Source organism: Cervus elaphus, chromosome 25, assembly GCF_910594005.1.
Source record: "Cervus elaphus chromosome 25, mCerEla1.1, whole genome shotgun sequence".
Lineage (NCBI taxonomy): Eukaryota > Metazoa > Chordata > Mammalia > Artiodactyla > Cervidae > Cervus > Cervus elaphus.
The window spans coordinates 16,786,040-16,807,722 of NC_057839.1; the positions used below are offsets into that span (position 1 = coordinate 16,786,040).

General features: G+C 34.3%; 1 protein-coding gene across 8 annotated transcripts in view; it reads right to left on the reverse strand.

The window, feature by feature from the left end:
• The window catches only part of ERBIN (erbb2 interacting protein), a 120,066-nt gene that overhangs the window by 45,199 nt on the left and 53,184 nt on the right, over positions 1-21,683 (reverse strand). For all 8 annotated transcript variants that reach the window (XM_043887900.1, XM_043887899.1, XM_043887898.1 and 5 more), the window contains exons 5-10: positions 12,838-12,916; positions 10,651-10,740; positions 8,515-8,571; positions 4,429-4,492; positions 2,188-2,262; positions 273-417 (exon numbers count right to left, since the gene is read on the reverse strand). In XM_043887900.1, the coding sequence (XP_043743835.1) occupies positions 273-417; positions 2,188-2,262; positions 4,429-4,492; positions 8,515-8,571; positions 10,651-10,740; positions 12,838-12,916 (510 nt within the window). The remainder of the gene's footprint in view (positions 1-272; positions 418-2,187; positions 2,263-4,428; positions 4,493-8,514; positions 8,572-10,650; positions 10,741-12,837; positions 12,917-21,683) is intronic.

Genomic DNA, 21,683 nt, shown 5'->3' on the forward strand with positions numbered 1-21,683 from the left:
TTTGGGTAAATTAATCTCTTTTAAAGAATTCAAACTTTATTACAGTGATAAAAATGGTATTTCCTTAAAGAAAAACAGTAATGTCAACAAGAGAGTAAACTGAGTAACTGATCACAACAGGAAAAATTCAAATAGGATCTGTGACTTCAGAATACAGTAAAACTATCTCATAAATAAAATTTGATATATGGAAGCTTTGAATCAAGCAATGGCAATAAGTTTCTCAGATTGTATACTAGTTTTAATCACATGAATTAGAAATCAATACAAACCAATAGTCTCTGGCAGTTGTTGAAGTGAATTGCTTGATAATAGGAGATCTTGAAGGTTTTCACATCCTGAAATTCCTTCTTCAACCATCTCAATATTATTTTTAGAAATATCCAAATATGTGAGCTGTTTCAAACTACCAATAAACTGTAAGTTAAAAAAAAAGGAAATCTAAGGACTCTGTCAATAGCAGTTTGTGGAAAGTTTAGATAAGAAACTTAGTGACAAATTATAATTTATAATTAAATGTTTATATGAGAGGATTCATATTTTTTAATGCCATTAGTGATACAGTCAGTAAAAGCTAAGAGCCCCTACTATTTTAGCCTAGCAGAGTGACAAGTACATAATTTTCTTTGGGAATTTAGTTGCCCACCATTTGCAAGGGAGTTAGCACATATGGGGATTCATATGGCTTTAGGTCTGAGAATGAACACAATTGTCAGCTGCTAAAATAGCCTATTTCAACAATTCCCTGGGCAAAATGAAACAGGATATAAGCTCAACTGCAACCCCTGGGAAGGACATGCTCCATGACATTAGAAAGAGACTTAAAGTTGACCCTTGAACAACACAGAACTTCACAGACCCATTTACACATGGATTTTTTTCAACAGTAAATACTACAGTACTCCATTGTAGTTGGTTCAATCTGTAGATGCAGAACATCAGACCCTGAGGAGGAATCCTTGTTATGAGGAATTTCAAATAGGGAAAGGTGACTATAAATTACACACACAGATTTTTTTCACTGTGTAAAGGGTTGGTGCCCCTAATCCCTGAGTTGTACACAAGTCAACTGTGTTTTACAAAAATTTATTATAGAAATATAAAAATTTTAATCAAGAATGTGTTGACAAACCCAATCAAAAAATGCGTGGAAGATCTCAATAGACATTTCTCCAAAGAAGTCATACAGATGGTTAAAAGGCATATGAAAAGACGCCTGACATCATTAATTATCAGAGAAATGAAAATGAAAATTACAATGAGTATCACCTCACATACAGTCAGAATGGCCATCATTAAAAAAAATCTATAAATAATAAATGCTGGAAAAGGTGTGGAGAAAAGGGAGCCCTTATACACTGCTGATGGAAATGTAAATTGGTACAACCATTATGGAGAACACTATGGAGGTTCCTTAAAATACTAAATATAGAACTACAATATGATCCAGCAATCCCACTCCTGGGCATATATCTGGAGAAAACCACAATTCAAAAAGATACATGCACCCCAAACTTTACTGCACTATTTACAATAGCCAAGACATGGAAGCAACCTAAATGTCTATCGACAGAGCAATGGATAAAGATGTTGTACATATATACAATGGAATATTACTCAGCGATCAAAAAGAATGAAATAATGTCATTTGCAGCAACGTGGATGAACCTAGATACTGTCACAATGAGTGAAGTAAGTTAAAGAAAGACAAATGTCGTATGATATCACTTGTATGTGGAATCTAAAAAAAAGAAAAAATGGTACAAATGAGCCTATTTACAAAACAGAAAGAGTTACAGATGTAGAAAACAAACTTATGGCTACCAAGGGGAAAGGGGCCAAGGGATCAATCAGGAGATCTGGATTGACATACACACACTACTATATACAAAACACGTAACTAATCAGGACCTGCTATAGAGCACAGGCAACTCTACTCAATACCCTGTAATGACCTACGTGGGAAATGCGTCTAAAAAAGAGTGGATATATGAATATGTATAACTGACTCACTTTATTGTACACCTAAAACACAACATAGTTGATAAAAAAATATAATTTGCTTCCATCTAACAGTATTAAGAATAATCATTTTAAATTGATTAATCGTACTTAAAAACATATGATCTGTAAAAATGAGAAAGACAGACAGCAATAAGCAAAGTCTTTAAAATTTGATATACATACCCCTGGAATAAAAGTCAGTCTATTACCATCCATCCAAAATTCTTTCAATCCACTTAGCTGCTCAAGTACTTCAGGCTGTTTAGATGGAAGTGGAGGGGGAGATACATTAATTTACTTGAATATATTTATTTGGCAAAAGAAGCTCCCCTGGGTATTTCTACTTTAATAATAACTTTCAGTTTTAAAGACTTTTTTTTTTTAAATTACAAGGGGAAAAAAGCAGAGCCAAAACTCAAGTCTTTCCACTGTGTTATAATTATTACACAAATATTACTTAAGACATTCCATAATAGCAGATTGTATAAATTAAGCTTTTGATTACATAACAGGTTAAAGTATTTACACAATTAGTAAGATCCATTACTTTCAAGAATACAATCAAAGTATACTCTCAATCATTCTCCACAAAAAGATGTAGACTTTTAGGAAATCTTAAAAAAAAGCTATTCCCTGTTGACTAAGAGGGGGGAAGAAAGAAATAAGGCAAGCTACATCTTAAAAGCCCAATAATAAGGAAAAGTAAGTAAACCAAGGCATAATCATATGATAAACCTATTGTGTTATTTTAAACTTCTAGTAATTACATAGTAGAATGCTGTTTAGAATAAAATGTTGAGGACCAAAAAATTAAAGTTACTTAGTGGACTTGGTATTCAGGCAAAATTTACCCTTAGGTTATTCACCCCTGGAGGCTCTTCTGAATGAATCCTTTAAAGATATTTCTGTTAACCCACAAACCTGTGTCCAATCATTGACAGTATGATGGCATTGAGGTGTCATCATATCTTATCACTATAACACAAGTAACACATACAAGGCATGTCATTTAGATTTACTGTTAACATATAAGTAAGAATTCTAGGTTTAACTTGGATTAAAAATCTCTCTCTTTGTGCTTTGAATGTGTGTGTGCTCAGCTGTGTCCGACTCTTTGTGACCCTATGGACTGTAGCCTGCCAGGTTCCTCTGTCCATGGGATTTCCCAGGCAAGAATACTGCAGTGGGTTGCTGTTTCCTTCTCCAGGGGATCTTCCCACCCCAGGAATTGAACTCGCGGTCTCCTGCACTGGCAGACAGATTCTTTACCACTGAGCCACCTAGGAAGCCCCTTTTGTGCATTATCTGTTACAACCGTAATAGTAATTTTTTTTAAAATGTGTAATGCTTGAAGAAGGAAATGGTCCAAAATTTAATGATTTTGAATTCTGCTCTGATTTATAAAATTAACAGCAATTTAGAAACTTAAAATAGTTAATATGGCAATAGATTAATACATGTAAAGACAAAACACTGAGAAAATATGTAACAGATAATTTACAAAGCACAGAACATGCATTGTTTAAAAAAGAGTAAAAACATCTACAAAACAGTAAGAGTCATCATATATCAGCTTCAATTAAAATACAGAATATGAAGGATAGTATTTTAGAAAAAATATGAGATACCCAAAACCACCATGCTCCTCCAGTGACTTCAGCTGAAAAGCTATTTAGTGAGCTAATAACTGTCCCACAGGACAATTATGCAGCACCAGTGCTGAGAAACTCTTGTTCTTGAGACTAGCACTTGAAACTTGCAACAATTAAAAAAAAAAAAACTTGTAAACATAGTGTAAAATTTTTAATGATGATTTTTCAAGTTAACGAGCTTTTCTTCAAAAAACAAATATCTAGCTTATTATCTGAGTTCTCTTGGAGCAATGACTGAAGACAACAAATTGCTTATATTATTTTCTTTTTGATTCAGCATACTACTTTGGAAACAAAGCAAAAACACAATCCAGACGTCTCATTATCAACTCGAAAATAACAGTTGTTTCATTCAGTTTTTCTTTTAGCTATTAAGTAAAATTATAGAGAAGTATACTACCACTGAATAAATTCCTAAGCAATATTCCCATGAAGTTATTTTTGACTCAAGTTCTTTTCCTGATGCATTCTAGTCTGATGAAAGCTTTTCCCTTATAATCTTTCAGAATTTCTACTTTCTGTGCCAAAAACTTTTAATTACCTTTTCCATGGGCTTCTCATTAATTTTACATTTTTACCCTCACTCCTATTAGATGTTGTTATCTGTTTAATTATCCTGTCAAAAACTTTTATATCTTGTCTCTCTAAAATATGTGTCTATCTTTATCTGATTTTATACTTTAAAAATGCAAAGAAATAAATACCTTAATTTTCACATTTTTTTCTTGATCAAATGAATGACTTATGGATAGTAAGGCTGGTGAGAACTTACCACTTCTGTGAATTCATTACTTCCCAAGTCCAGTCTTTCCAGCTGGGTCAGTCTATTCATGGTTCTATGCACAATGGAGTAATAAGGAATTAAGTATACAAAAATAACAACAAGGAAACTTGTAAAATATTCTTATGTATTACCTAGTAACATACAGGCTTTCAAATGTTGACAAAATAAAAATAATGATTTTCTAAGAAATAAGTCAGATTTAATTTCTAAATAAAAATGAAATAAGTTATTAATTATTCTCTGATTTTGGTTACTTCTTCTTTGGTTAATTCTCTTCAGGTTATTTCTATCCTTTTTTATTTTACTTTTTGGCCATGCCACACAGTATATGGGATCTTAGCTCCCCAACCAGAGATTGAGCCTGCACCCCCTGTATTGGAAGTGTGGAGTCTTAAAACACCGGGCCGTCAGGGAAATCCTAGGTTATTTATATTCTTAAGAAGTAATTGCAGTAATTACACAGTCCAGAATGCCAGTAACTGACTTTTCATTTTTTGTTTTTTTCACAGAATAACTTCTCAGATAGTATAAATCAACTAATGATTAGATTGTTAGGTAGCTTCATATTAATTACTACCATTTTTCAAGACTGATGGTGTATTTGTAAAAAACTTTAAGATAATTAACTGAAAATTCCAAGAACAGTAAATATTACATTGTTCTCCACATTTTCAAATTAAATTCAATACAATTCACAACAAAGTTTTACATGAATCAAAAATATAATTAGGAGACTGTATTTATTTGAAATTAAAGCTACAATATACCATTTTCAAACTTTCAACTCAATACCAACAGTTCCCTGCCGTTACAGAAACCTGAATGTACAAACTGATTTCATGATGAAATAAACTAAGTTGTATTTTACATTCCTTCAGTAACTTCTTAATTGAACTGTTAATTAATTCAAATATATTTTTATTCAAATATATAATTCAAATATATTTATATATATTATAAATATATAATTTATACTCTTAAATTATTATTTTTAGAAAAACCTAATATTTAATAGATTGCTACCAGGTACCCAGTTAAGGAACTACATTAAATTAAAAAAAATTGGGGGGCGCACCATCCCACATGGCCTGCAGGAGGTTCCCTGACCAGCGACTGAACCCTGGCAACAGCAGTAAAAGTGCTGAATCCTAACCACAGACTACACTAGGGAACTCCTTAGGAACTATATTAAATCTTTTTTGCATATGGCAAAATACAATCATTATAATATCAATATATCAGTGTGTTAACTGGGAAATTAACATCATTAAAAACCAACAGACTCCTTAAATTATGACATAAGAACACATATTATTTCTATCTTCTCTTGACATTCAACAAATTCGTAATAGAAAGTAAGACAAAATCAGCTTAAATCTCTCTGGCTTTTTAGTGAAAAAAAAAAAATATATAATAATTGTAAAGCAATGTATTATGTTGTGCATGCATGCTAAGCCACTTCAGTCGTGTCCAACTCTGTGCGACCTATGGACCCAGGCTCCTCTGTCCATGGGATTCTCCAGGCAAGAATATTGGAATGGGTTGCCATTTCCTTCTTCAGGATATCTTCCTGGCCCAGGGGCCAAACCTGGGTCTCTTATGTCTACCTGCATGGCAGGCAGGTTCTTTACCACTAGCGCCACCTGGGAAGCCCAATTATTATGTTACTCACCTAATATTACAGAAAGCTAATTTTCCCAAACCCTTTCATTTTAAATATGCCATTTTATCAACACTCCTTTAATTTAATTCATCTCCCAGTACCAATTTTTCTCAAAGTTGCTTTATTTAACTTTGATTTTCTGAGTGCCTATTTTCAGGTTCTATGAGCTATAAAAATTTGACTTCCTTTACTCATATCCGTCTTTGTCCAGAAAACCTGTAATTCAGTTCCAATTTGCTTTATTACAAAGTGAAAAGGTGTTTCCAGGATCTTTCTCAAGAAAGATTAGATACTAATTCCTATGTCCATAGTATTACACCAGGTTGATATGTGAGAAAGGTAAAGAGAGCTGTGTGGAGGGAGTAAGACTTAAAATATGGCTCTATTTTTCTTAATTCAATATTGTTATAATGATAACACAGAAATTCTCATGTAGCAATTCACTTTATATCAACAAGGGTAAATTATTTTTCTAAAAGGGTATAAAAAATTTTACACTGGAAAACTTAATTACAAACAATATCCTTAAAAATCTAAGTTTTAAAACTGATTTAGGAAAACACAAATGACACAGATATGTAATAAAAAAGAGGAAATACATTGTAAAATTTTAAAAGTGTCTCCATCTCAACTTGCTATAGCTAACATGGGCATATCTGGTCCTACTTCATTTAAGATCCAGCTTCCTACTTCAAGGAGAAAGTAAAAGCAACCATCCCTCAAATTTCCTCCTGCTTATCTCTAAACTTTCTTCATATTTAACTCATTTTTACCTTCTCTTCTCCTGTCTCAGATGGAAAATATACATCATTTGTGTTTTTGGTACTGGGCCCTCCAGGATTAACATGGTATTAAATTTCACTGAACTATATACTTAAAACAGCTTTTTCACTGTTCGAATCTTTGATCATAAAAAGATCTACTCACACACACACACAAAAAAGATCTACTCACATAACCTGAATGCACATGACTTTCCTGACACATAAAACCATGGCCTCTTTTTAATTTATGAGGCCTCATATATTGTAAACATGTCTTTAAAAAAGCAATAAAGAATTACATATGCAAATACATGAGAGAGTCCAATCTGAGGTTAAAATTAAAATATAAGAAAAAAAATTAAAATATAAGGAGATAAAATAAGTGAATTACCTATGATATCAGAGACACCGTATTAACTGTAGGCTTAGCTATTTCAGTAAACAGTTTATACCCTTATTATTCAAATCTCTTAACAGTCAAGTTCTGAGCTAATGATTCATCAATGCCAATACCAAATCTCCAAAAAGTCAAACCTTTTTGAATTTTAATAAGGATAATTCTCATTTTAATTTATACTAACAACCAACAATATACACTGTAATCATTCCAGTCTTTTGGGAATCAAAACCATGTACCTTCTTGCCCTCAGAGATTTATACTCATGGGTTGGAGTGGGGAAGAAGAAGGATCAAGTACATGTGCACATGAGAATATGCTAGCCAGGTAGGAAGAGAGTAAAATGCATTTTAAAAATTAGACTAATGTGGTAAATGTCATAACTGATATAAACAAGATGCTACAGAAGTTGAGTACACAGAACAACTAACTCCTGGAAAATGGGAGATGCTTCTATCAAGAGGTGACAACTCTTGACAAATAAATTGCAACAGGAGACTGGGAAGTTTTCTGTAAGGGTCACATATTTTAAGCTCTGCATACAGTCTCTGTCACAACTACTTGACTCTACCACCGTAGAGCAAAAGCAGCTATTAACAACATGAGAGTGAATGAAATGAATGAGCTTCTAATGCCATTTATTTAGGAAAAAATAGGCACTGGGCCAAATTTAACCAGTCTGTAGCTTGCCACTGCCTAAACTATAAAAACTCAGTAGTGAATCAGGATGTTTTAAGATATATCTTCAATATAGGACACAGACGTGCATTTCGAGGCTGTAGATCTGTTTTCATTTTCTTTTTTGCTCTTGGACTGTCATCTCCTCCTGATTTTAGCTTACCAGTAGGGGGCCTTCCATCCCATTTCTAATTTACAACTGACTAAACCATACAAGTTCTGAGAACTAGAGTTATCAGACTTCACACGGAAGACTTTATGGATCTCTCTAAGGAGTACTAAGAAAGAACTGTAGTATAGAAATGGAGACCTTTATTTGGGACTTAGGTGGGCTTTACGTGGTTTTGACTTTTGTCACATAAGACTGAGTTCCAGAAAGCTATGAAATCACTAATAAATACTAAGAGATGTATAGATTGTTATATTGAACACCACTAATTTAAATACAATGACCACAAATGTCAGTCTTTTAAAATAATTTGTACTCATATTTTAGATAATAGAAAATTAATATTTCTCTAAGAATTTAAAATGCTGAACTAAATTTTGGAAAAGATAACACCTTTACTTACTTTGGCAACATTTTCAACTGGTTTTCTCTAAGTTCTAATATTTGGAGTTTAGTTAATCTGCAAAACAAATAAAATAAATCAAGCACCTATGACAAAGATGAAGAATTTAATTAATGAATTAATGTCATCCTCTAAAGTTTTAAAGCAACCAATATTTTTTGTGTAATTACAATGTGTAGAATCCAGTGTTAAAAATTGCACAAAAATATAAAGACAGAAAAGACGAGTTTTGCTCTTCAGAATTAATGGGGGAGAAGCTGCAGTAAATATTTCTAAACATATCCGAAGCACAAAGTAATGGTCCCCTAATGTCAATCCTAATAAACTTCCTGCATTTTAATGAAATCCTCCCCCAAATTATTAGTCATTAGTAGATTAGAGAATAATAATTTAAGTCTAGAGTTGAGGTCTGAGAGAGAAAATAAAGAAACACAACAGGACATGGAAAGGGAGAAATCCTCTGGCACTTCAGTGATGCACGTTCCAATAAAATTAGAGGATAAATGAGCAGAAGTACTGGTCCAGAAGTGCTTGCTAATGCTACAAGTGGCAACCATATTATAATATACAACATATCAAGTCAACAGGGTATATACTTTAAACTTTACAGAGTGTTACATGCCAAATATATTTCAATTTAAAAAAGTGGTCCAAATGCCAGACACAGAAATCTAACAAGTACATGAAATGTATGTATATATGTGTGTACATAGATCCATATATATGTGTATGTATATAAAAATACAAAGTATTATAATGTGGGTCCCACAGTTCACTGGGATACAACAATGCCCCAAATTCATTTTTCTTCATTGAAGTACAAATAACAAACAACATTTTGTTAGTTTCAGGTATACAACATAATGATTTGATACCTGTATATACATCTGACCGTTGAACATGGGCATCAGAAGATGGAGTACCCCTTGAGCTAAAGTTAACCCATGGTTGACCCTTGAAAGGCATGGGTTTCAATTGTGTGAATCCACTCACATACAGAGTTTTTTTCCCAATAGTAAATACTATGGTACCACACGATCTGTGGTTGGTTGAATCTAATGGATTTGGAACCCTGGACACTAAGGAACTATAGATATGGAGGGCCAACTGTAAATTACATGCAGAGTTCGACTATGTTGGGAGGATCAGCACCCCTAACCCCCTGCATTGTTCCAGGGTCAACTACATTGGGAAATGGTTACCAGAACAAGTCTAGTTAACATCTGTCACTATACTTAATTATAAAAAAAAAAAAATGCTTCTTCTTGAGAAGACTTTTAAGATCTATTCTCTGAAGAAACTTTCAAATACACAATATAGTATGGTTAACTATAGTCACCATGACCTTACATCCCCATGATTTATTTTATAAACTGGAGGTTTGTATCATTTGACTACCTTCACTCATTCTGCCCATCTCTACCCACTACTCCACTTCTGGCAAACACCAATCTTTTCTCTGTATTTATGAGGTTGGGGTTTTGGTGGTTACTTTAGATTTCACATTTAAGTGAGACCATATGATACATCTCTCTTTAAGAAAAAAAAAGAACATTGCCATATTAACACATATTTGGATAGCACTTTCTCTAGTAATTAATTGGAACACATTAATAGTTTAATACCTACTGTTCATTTACTGATTCATCTTTTCATTAGAAAAATTACTCAGGGACTATAATACAACAAGAAGCACAAGTTTAAGGAGGGAGCAACGGGCTGGACCCCAGAAACACATTTTTCTTTTCTCTAGAACTTCGATTCCAGTGAAGACAGATAAACCAGTAATTAGACCATTTAAAAAATATGTAAGTGCTGAGAATAAAGCATTCCACCTCAAATATACAAAAATTATTCCAATTTAAACTCATTCTTAAGTACTTTAAAACCAACTCTTAAATTACTTTTTTCTTTTAAATTTTCACTGCTTAGTTTTATTTGGGAAAATAGATTCCAAGTCAAAATAACAAGTGCTGAAGAAACTATAAAAACTACAATGCTTGGAAATAATTACAAAAGAAGAGCCCACGAAACTGTAATTAACAGTATCGCTAAAGCAACCTGTAGTTTGGTAAACTTTGCAAAAGTTTTGTTAAGAGCTAACAAGAGAAGGTTTTAGAAGAAACTATAACTTACCTGCCAAAATTAGCTGGCAAGAACTCAAGGAAAGCATCATTCAGATATAACTGGGTTAAGTTTAACAGCTGAGAAAATCCATCAGGAAGCCTATATAAAATAAACCAGGATTTAAATTTAATTCATATGCAGAATTTAGTCTCCTATTAAAATTGAAGAAACAGTCTAACCAACAGATGTTCTTAACAGATAACAGCTATCTCTTTTATGAGTGATCCTCAAATTGAGATTTACCTTTTATAATAAGTTACAGCTTCAATGTTTGTATCTTCATCATTTTGTAAAAAAGAAGTAAAGCAGTATTTGTCTCAATAAGATAAAATCTGCATATAACAGTCAACTATGAATGAACCTCAACACAGAGAAATGTATTTAGGACATGACTATGACATCAGTAGGCACCCTTGAAATTCACCTTATCTACCAGAAACTGAAAGGACTAAATAAAGAATTCTGAACTTTGACAGTATTGACTTTTGTTGTTGCTTAGTTGCTAAGTCGTGTTCAATTCTTGTGATCCCATGGACTGCAGCCAGGCTCCTTTGTCCATGGGATTTTCCCAGGCAAGAAAACTGGAATGAGCTGCCATTTCCTTCTCCAGAGGATCTTCCCAACCCAGAGATTGAACCTGCAACTCCCGCAATGGGAAGTGAATTCTTTACCACTGAGCTGCCTGGTAAGCCAGCTGACTTTTAGGGCTGGATAATTTTGTGTTGCCAGGAGGCTATCTTCTGCATTAGCACCTTAGCCTCTAAATCACTTGAAGCCAGCACTGCCCACCACAAGTTGTGTAAACCAAAAAATGTCTCCAGAATTTACCAAATAACTGTTAACAGCAAAACTGTTCCCATTTGAGAACTATTGGTTTCAATTATTTTCCATTTCAATATTTGGTCCCTAAATAATCAAATAAAGATCATATAATTTTATAATGACCAAATGAGAACTAATATGAAAAGCTCAATGACATTTAGGGTCATATAAGAACCTATAAATAACTTTGCTTTTATTTCTTCTGGCTAACAAAAGAAATTACACATCTAGAACTTGATGCTAGAATAGTATTTTCAGGTAAAGGTAAAACATCATCTTTACACGTTTTCCTTTACATGTTTGTCTACGTTTGGAAAAACCTGTTAAGTTTGTACAGTAAGTCCGCTACATACAAACCTTGAAGTTGTGAGCTTTCAAAGAGGCAAACCTGCATCTACAGGTTCAAACATCAGAGTCCACGTGTCTGGAATACACTGTCATAGGCATGTGTCCTCTGCAACTGCTTGTGCTTCTGTGTACTTTACTGAAGAGTATTATATACAGTAAGAAGTAGTACGGTATCTTTATTTCAAGCCCAGGATGTGCAGAAGCAAGCATAAAAGCAGCACTGATGTAGCTGGTAGTACTGCATTTTTCTAGGTACTATACTGTAAGATTAAAAATGTTATCTTTACATTTTGTTTGTTTTTTATGTATTATTTGTGTGGAAAGTATTATAAACCTATTACAGTATTGGGTATCTAGGCTAACTTATGAATAAACTAGCCTTATGAATGTGCTCTCAGAATGCAACTCGTTCATATGTAGGGGATTTACTGTAATATGTGAAAGCTGGTTTCAACTTTCATTTTAGCTATACTAAGCTATGCTTTACAATATTCATCTTTTGCTTTGTCATTCTATTTTTTCAAAATTTAACAGCTCTGTTACTAGGAAAGCATTCTGCTTCAAGCCATTATGATCACAAAAGAATATGTGTGACCTTTCATATATAATACAACCAATCATCTAGCTTTTTCTTTTTTTGTTTTTAGCTTTTTAACTTTTCAGTTTTTCTTATTATTTTCAAAAGTTTGAGTGTGCCACACATTGGATGTGCAAGTGAAGACATTCTTATATTGCACAAGTAGCACTGAGCTAAGAAGGCCTAGGTTCTAGTCTCATTTTTGACATTAACTAATCATGGGACTTGGAGAACACCACTTGCATTATCTGTATGGATGTCAGATTCACCTTTATAATATATGGGGTTGGAAAGAATATTAAAAAGGCTCCTTTTTAATCTAAAACTAAAATTTTGTATAGATTTAAGATTGATATGAACTGTTGATTCAAATGTAGAAAGCAGTATTCTACTTTATCAGAGTTGCTTTATTCACATAGGTAACTATAATTCAAAGGAGAAGAACTTACTTGGAAATAGGATTTACACTGGCCTCCACAACTGTCAAAACTTTACAATTTTTTATATTTTCTGGAAACTCTTGTATTCCTAGAAAATGAACAAATAATCATTAAGTGTAAAGAATCTATTACAAAGGAGAAAATCATAACAATATTAATAATTAATGTACACTTTACAGATTCAAAATATATCAACAGAGTAAAATATTGATAAACTGACACCAATGTCAACCAAACAGAATCACCTCCACAACAATTTCTCTCTTCTCTTTGGCCTCTTTATGACAACTGCTAATTATCAGACATGACTAAGAAACTAAACAACGACGACAAACCATCTTTTTTAGTTTTACCCTCCTTTCCTTCTCTCTGTTCATCAGAAAATCAGTGCCTTCTCTGTGTGGTGGTAAGGACACAAAATGCAGAATAATCAGCATTCTTCCTGTGTTTTCACATAAAAAGAGGCACTACTTTAAAAAAATGTTCATTGGAGTAGAGTTGAGTTATAATGCTGTGTTAGTTTCTGCTGCACAGTAAAAGTCAATCAGTTAAACATACACATACATTCATTTTTTAAAAGGTTCTTTTCCTATATAGGTCATTACAGAGTATTAAGAAGAGTTCCTTGTGCTATACAGGAGGTCCTTATGGTCCTTATTATTTATCTAATTTTTATATAGTAGTGTAGAAAAGAGGCATTACTTTTAATATCCTGGGTTCCAGATTGAGCTGGCCTCTAATACATATAGGGTAACAAAGCTGAAAGCAAAGCTGAAGACAGAAGAGGTACTGATAGAGAATATGCATCAGATATGCCAATGGACATGCCTGAGGCAGTTATACACCAATACTTCTGCAAAATATAACACAAACGTGACAAGTCAAATTATGGTAGAAGTTTCTAGGAACTTAATCTTACCTCAACTTACCTCAGCAAAAACATAGCAACAATAATTGAGTTAGCAACAATAATTAAGTTAGCAACAATTCATAGACCAACCTTAAGTAGCACTGTTGTAATCCAGACTAGAGGAATGCAAATTAATAACTTTAAAAAAATGTTCCCAAAATTCTATTAATAGAAAACTCATTCCTTCACCAACACAACATGACTATTCAAGAGGGCTGACACTGGAGGGTCACTGAAGGCTCTGTCAACTTCATGAATGTACGATTCTAAGCAAGTTTATTACCGAGCCAACCACAGAATTTCAGATGATGAAAAATGAAATGATACAAAATCATCAACTGGCAAATACTATAGCAATAACTGATCAGTCAAAACTTATCAATGGATACTATAATTAGTGGGTAAAAGAATGAAGAGAAACAGTATATCAATATAGTTTCAAAGCTTCTCCCGCAAAATGCATATTAATTTTTAAGAGGGGAAAGAGTAAAGAACTCTCCTAGGCACCAACCACTTCAGCTATTTAAAAGTTAGCAGTTACCAGTGTCATCATAGTGCAATTCATCTTAAGATACACTGGGAAGGGGTGCAACACCTACTGTCATATTCCTTCCCCAAACACCAACCTGAATTTAATCATAAGCAAATATCAAACAAATCCAAATGAAGAGAAATCCTACAAAACTGGCCAGTAATCATCAAAACTATCCAGTTTAAAAAAGTTGAAGACAAAGAAAAACTGAATAACTACCCAGATAAGAGAAGATGAAAGAGAACTAGCTATGGTAAATATCTAAACCTACTACTACTATTACTACTACACACACACATGCATGCACATAAACTGAAAAGATCTGAGTAAGACTGGGAGGCCGTATCAATGTCAGTATCATTACTGTTCTATAATAATTGCAATTATTACCAATGAGGGAAACTAGGTGGTAAGGACAAGGGTACCAATTTGTACTGTTTCTTAAAAACGCATGTAACTCTACAATCATCTCAATAACAACTTCAAAAATCTGGGCTCAATGGTTCCTTAAGGAAAGGTTTTTATCATTGTTGTTGTTATTAAAAGTCAATTTCCCTAAAGGTTTCAACATGATTCATTTTAAAGAACTTTTGCTAGAATTTACAAAGTTCATGTAAAGCTTCAAATCAGAAAATGTTAACACTGATGAATATCTAATGATATTAAGGAATTACTGTTAGCTGTTTTTTATAAATTGTGGTAATAGTAGAGTGGCTTCATCTTGAAATATTTATGTATGAGAGAGATTGTTTGGCAAAGTATAAGGTATACATGTAACATACCGGTATGTTACACTTCTGGTTGATAGGCACATCAGATTTACTGTATTATTCTCTACTTAGATAACAAGATTTTAAAAAAAGGACTTTAAAACAGCCATGGTACTTAAAGGGAAAAAATTAACTAAATGATGGGGAGGAAAAGATTAAATATAAGAAATGGAAACTTTACAAGTGATAAAAACAATACATCTAAATGAAAAAACCACAGGATAGGATTTAAAGATTAGTCACTGCAGGAGAAAATGTCAATGAGACAGAAGACATGGCAACAAAAACTAGCCATTCTGAAACACAAAGGGCAAAAAGTAAAGAAACCCAGTGATACCTGGGACAATGTCAAACAGATTAACGTACTTATCTATCTTTAGAAGTCTCTTTCTAGGCACCACAAAGAGTACTTGTTCTATGAGGGGAGAATCTTTGCCTCTCTTGTGCATTACTGGAATAGGACATTGTACATAGTTACCAGTGTCACTCAATAGCTTCCAAATTCTTTACCGTGGGGGGCAGTATCAATTTTCATACTACAATGCCTATTTATATCTTGCCGACATTTGATGATATCTTTACTTTTTGCCAATAAACACTTTCTGAGAGGGTTGAACCTCACAGACATAAACGAGATATGAACTAAAACTAGATATTTTCCTGATATTTCCTAGAAAGTCAAAGTGAAAGTCGCTCGGTCATGTTCGACTCTTTGCAACCCCACGGACTATGCAGTCTACGGAATTCTCCAGGACAGAATACTGGAGTGGGTAGCCTTTTCCTTCTCCAAGGGATCTTCTCAACCCAGGGATCGAACCCAGGTCTCCTGCATTACAGGTGGATTTTTTACCAGCTGAGCCACAAGGGAGACCCAAGAATACTTGAGTGGGTAGTCTATCTCTTCTCCATTGGATCTGCCTGACCCAGGAATCAAATCAGGGTCTCCTGCATTGCAGGAAGATTCTTTGCCAACTGAGAGCTATTTCCTAGAGTTGAACACATTTTCACATTTACTGATCTATTTAAACTTAAGTATAGCTGATAAACTATATTACATCTCAGGTGTACAGAATAGTGATTCAATATTTTTTACAGATTATACTCTATTAAAAGTTATTACATGATAAAGGCTATAATTCCCTGTAATATAAAATATATCCTTGATGCTTATCTGTTTTATACATGTTTGTGCTATGTTAAGTCATTTCAGTCATGTCTGACTCTCTGCAACCCTATGCACTACAACCTGCCAGGCTCCTCTGTCCATGGGATTCTCCAGGCAAGAATACAGGAGTGTGTTGCCATGCCTTCCTCCAGGGGATCTTACTAACCCAGGGATTGAACCTACATCTCCTATGTCTCCTGAAATGGCAGGCAGGTTCTTTACCACTAGCATCACCACATAGTAGATTATATTTCTTAATCTCATGCCCCTAACTGGTCCCTCTCCCCTCCATGGAGGAATCAATCTCCCTGACTTCAGACTATACTACAAAGCTACACTAATAAAAACAGTATGGTGTTGGCACAAAAGCAGAAATTGAGATCAATGGAACAGTATAGAAAGTCCAGAAATAAATCCACATACCTATGATCAATTAATCTACAACAAAAGAGGCAAGAATAAACAATTGAGAAAAGACAGTCTCTTCAATAAACAGCACTGGGAAAATTGTACAGCTACATGTAAAATAATGATTAGAACATTCTCTAACACCATACACAAAAATAAACTCAAAATGGATTAAAGATCTAAACATAAGACCAGAAACTATAAAACTCCTAGAGGAAAACATAGGCAAAACACTCTGACATAAATCACAGCAGGACCCTCTATGACCCACCTCCCAGAATATTGGAAATAAAAGCAAAAATAAACAAATGGGACCTAATGAAACTTAAAAGCTTTTGCACAATAAAGGAAACTATAAGCAAGGTGAAAAGACAGCCCTCAGATTGGGAGAAAATAATAGCAAAGGAAGAAACAGACAAAGGATTAATCTCAAAAATATACAAGCAACTCCTGCAGCTCAATTCCAGAAAAATAAATGACCCAATCAAAAAATGGGCCAAAGAACTAAACAGACATTTCTCCAAAGAAGACATACAGATGGCTAACAAACGCATGGAAAGATGCTCAACATCACTTATTATCAGAGAAATGCAAATCAAAACCTCAATGAGGTACCATTACACGTCAGTCTAACTGGCTGCTATCCAAAAATCTACAAACAATAAATGCTGGAGAGGTGTGGAGAAAAGGGAATCCTCTTATACTCTTGGTGGGAATGCAAACTAGTACAGCCACTATGGAGAACACTGAGGAGACTCCTTAAAAAACTGGAAATAGAGCTGCCATATGACCCAGCAATCCCACTGCTGGGCATACATACTGAGGAAACCAGAAATGAAAGAGACACGTGCACCCCAATGTTCATCGCAGCACTGTTTACAATAGCCAGGACATGGAAGCAACCTAGATGTCCATCCAACCAGATGAATGGATAAGAAAGCTGTGGTACATATACACAATGGAATATTACTCAGCCATTAAAAAGAATGCATTTGAATCAGTTCTAATGAGATGGATAAAACTGGAGCCTATTATACAGAGTGAAGTAAGCCAGAAAGAAAAACACCAATATAGTATACTAATGCATATATATGGAATTTAGAAAAGTGGTAACAATAACTCTATACGTGAGACAGCAAAAGAGACATAGATGTATAGAACAGTCTTTTGGATTGTGTGGGAGAAGGTGAGGGTGGGATGATCTGAGAGAATAGCACTGAAACATGTATATTATCATATGTGAAACAGATCACCAGTCCAGGTTGGATGCATGAGACAGGGTGCTCAGGGCTGGTGCACTGGGATGACCCAGAGGGATGGGACGGGGAGGGAGGTGGGAGGGGGGTTCAGGATGGGGAACACATGTACACCCATGGCTGATTCATGTCAATGTATGGCAAAAACCACTATAATAGTATAAAGTAATTAGCCTCCAATTAAATAAATTTTTTTAGATGTAAAAAATAAAAATAAAATGCAAGTCAGATCATTCTCTGAATGACCTGACTCAAACCCTTCCAAGTGATTCCACTTGAATGAGAGTAAATGTCAAAGTACATACAAATGCCTACAAGACTCTACCTTTTTGCTACCAAATCCCTACCTTTCTGACCTCTATTCCAATCACTCCCATCTTGCTCACTATGTTTTAACTACTATAGTCTTCTGTTTCTCATACATGCCATGGACACTCTCACCTTACAAACTATACACTGGCTGTTTCTTCTTTCTGGTACATTCTTACCTTAGACATATGCATCGCTAACTTCCTCACTTCCACCAAATCTTTGTTCTCACTTTCTCAATGAGGACTAACCTCAATGCTTTCGTTAGCTTGTCTCCAAAGATGGCTCTTTCATCCTCATACATAAAGCGGGCATAACCTGAATTTCATCATGAATTAGTTCTTCATTAACAATTTCAACTACCTGTTCCTTTTTCATTCGCACTTGACTTCAACAGTGTTCTTTCTTTGTCATATACTCTTTTCATAAGAATTTAACTCTGTTGCTAAAATTTAATAAAATGAAGATACTATTAAACATGGCTATCCTGCTCAGATTAATCTATTTTGGTTATACAGAAGAGTTCTCTTTTTACTGCTGAGAAAGAGAAAATACCTCCTGAAATCTAATCTAAGAACTGGCCTGGTACTATCAGCTAGTCCTTGGTCTTTCTATGAACAAGATGCAATTAAAGGGAGACCTTGGTATTTCCCTGTTGAACTAAGCAATTTCACGTAATACCAATATTTAAGGAGGCCATTCTTTAACCACAAGAGATCAAGACAATCTTGATCAATACAATACAAGACAATACAAGACAATCAAGATCAATACAAAAGCGTATTTGTATTCACAACTTAACAAAGACAAAATGTGAATCTTGTCCAAGTCATCCCTTCTAACGTATGACTGCTGCTACTTTATTGATTATAGCTTTAGCTTTGCTCTAATCTGCCCTCCCTATAGATAACATTTATTAATATTCTCAATCACATAATTATACCTCTTGACAGCATTCCATTCATAGCAAACACTCATATTCTTAAATCCTCTTCCAATCAAGTACAAACCCAAATCCTGTAACAGTCTTTTAGCACCTGCTGCGACTCCCCTTCCATTCCCATGGCCTAATCACAGGTAACCCTGGGAATCTTTGTTTGGAGGGCATCAATATCCCTCCAATGACCCAAATGTACAATGTAAGTTAATAGTGGTTCTTTACTGTTTCTGTATTTTAAAGGCTATGGTAACAAATAGTACAGAATGTAACACTGATTTCCAGTCAAGAGTCTGAACCAGAAATTGCAAACTTAAATGATTATACTGGCTAGGGGATAACAGATGTATGGTTAGCATCAGGTATAACACAGTGAGTGCTAAGGCCTATGGTAAGGCACAGTGACTGTACACCCCACTTATGGTCTACATTAACAACACACTTAGCAGTGACCAGGGATCACCAGACTGTGTTTTTTAAGTTCCATGTCAGTTTAACACAGGATTTTTCTTCTTTCATTATCTTAAATAAGCTGATTTATTAAAACAGCTGAATTTAAACAACATTAACTACTAAGCAAATCAGCAACTTTAGAAATTTTAAAACAGAAAAATAAGTGACTTCCCCAGCAATCGATAATTTTCCTTGTAATCAATATAACTTCTTTGAACTTAAAAGTGAAGAGCCTTTTACAGTATTTTGTCCCCAATCATCAGATTTTCTCAGATTCAAGGAACTGCTTCCTGTTTTGACCCATAAACTTTCAACCCATTCTTTCTGACTTCTCTCCGTTAAAATTCCTAGTTTTTATTCAGTTTGCTTATATAGAGAGAATTGACAGCTAGATAGTCTTCATTTCTTTTCTCTCTCCATCAGCTTTCTCTATCAACCCCTTCTGCAAATTATTTTAATCATCATCCCTATTAGTCTGCTCAAGAAAACAGGCCAGGACTTCTCTGGCAGTCTAGCAGCTAAGAATTCATCTTGCAATGCAGGAGACGCAGGTTCAATCCCTGATTAGGGAACTAAGATCCCACATGCTACATAATACAGCAAAAAAGAAAAAAAAGCAGCAGCAGCAGCCACTTGAACACAATGGATATTAAATGTTAATTTCTCTAACACCAGTTGCTATTTGCAGTGGCTTGGCATAGCAGTTTGGTGAGCTTTTCCTTTCTTTAAAAAGCTAACAATAAACCAAAACTTTAGACAAGAAAAAGAATCAATTGACTCATAAATTAAGACTTTAGCTTTATCATCAAATATAAATGATAAAAAGTGAATTCCTTACAAAATGAAGAAAAATATCAACACCTTACATTTATGTACTTCCTGTACACACACTGGTTCACAGTGTGGTTAGCAGTCGCATGAGGCAGAACGGGAAGTGGTGATATTGATGAAATTATGTATAGTCTAACTGAGAACGGAGATTAATTTCCAAATATAGCAACATGGCAAATAAACAAAGAAGTAACGATCAGAATACAACTCAATTTTTCTCTTTCTAAATAAATATTTTAATCACTAAGCCATATTACTTGGCAAGTGAGAAACACTGGAAGAAATATCAAAATATCAGAAACTAAGAAAAATGAAAGGAAAGAACCCTAAAACAAGTGCTTTTAAATAAATACAGCTTGCTGAAACACTAATAAAGTATGCCACAGTGTTTCCTGCCTCCTTCCAAGCAGGGAGCACATAGATAGTAAACACGAAAAAAATGTTATATTAAGATATAATAGAATATCGTTAATTGAACTGATAAAAACACCTCAAAGGAGAAGAATACTAGAACTTTGATACGAGATTAAAGCATCTTATGCAACATTTAACATGATGAGATGCTGTAATAGAGAAGATATGTAGGGGTGCTGCTGCTGCTGCTGCTGCTAAGTTGCGTCATTCGTGTACGATTCAGCAACCCCACGGCCAGCAGCCCACCAGGCTCCTCTGTCCACGGGACTTTCCAGGCAAGAGTACTGGAGTGGGCTGCCATTGTCTTCTCCGATTTAGGGGTGTATTTAAGGGTAATTCAATTTTCTCATTCAGAATAAAAGATGAAACTCATCCATCTCTAACATAATGGCCATCTTAATACTAAATGTAATTAATTCCATAATTTGATAAACACTGCTTTCATTTAGCATATGCTATCCTTTCTTTTAAGCAAGCTGTTAAATATACAACTAATGAAACTCAAATTTTTCATAATCAACCACATCACCCTATAATATGCATAATATAGTCTTATTTTCAATAATGTAGACTTGGAGTTCTCTGGCGGCCTAGTGGTTAGGATTCTGGGTTTTCACTGCTGTGGCCTGGGTCCCTGGTCAGGAAACTGAGATCCCACAAGCCATGAGGCACAGGCAAAAAGTAATAGTAACGTAGACTTGTATAAGCATATACTTGAGGATTACACAGTTAATTAAAATAGTCTCAACTCTATAAAAGTAAAATGGGTTAATTACATCAGCTGTAATGATGACTATCAGATTAGGAATTAGAAGTACTAGAATTTTTGTCAGTCAAGGTAATGGTTCTGACATAATCATAGTTTCCTGT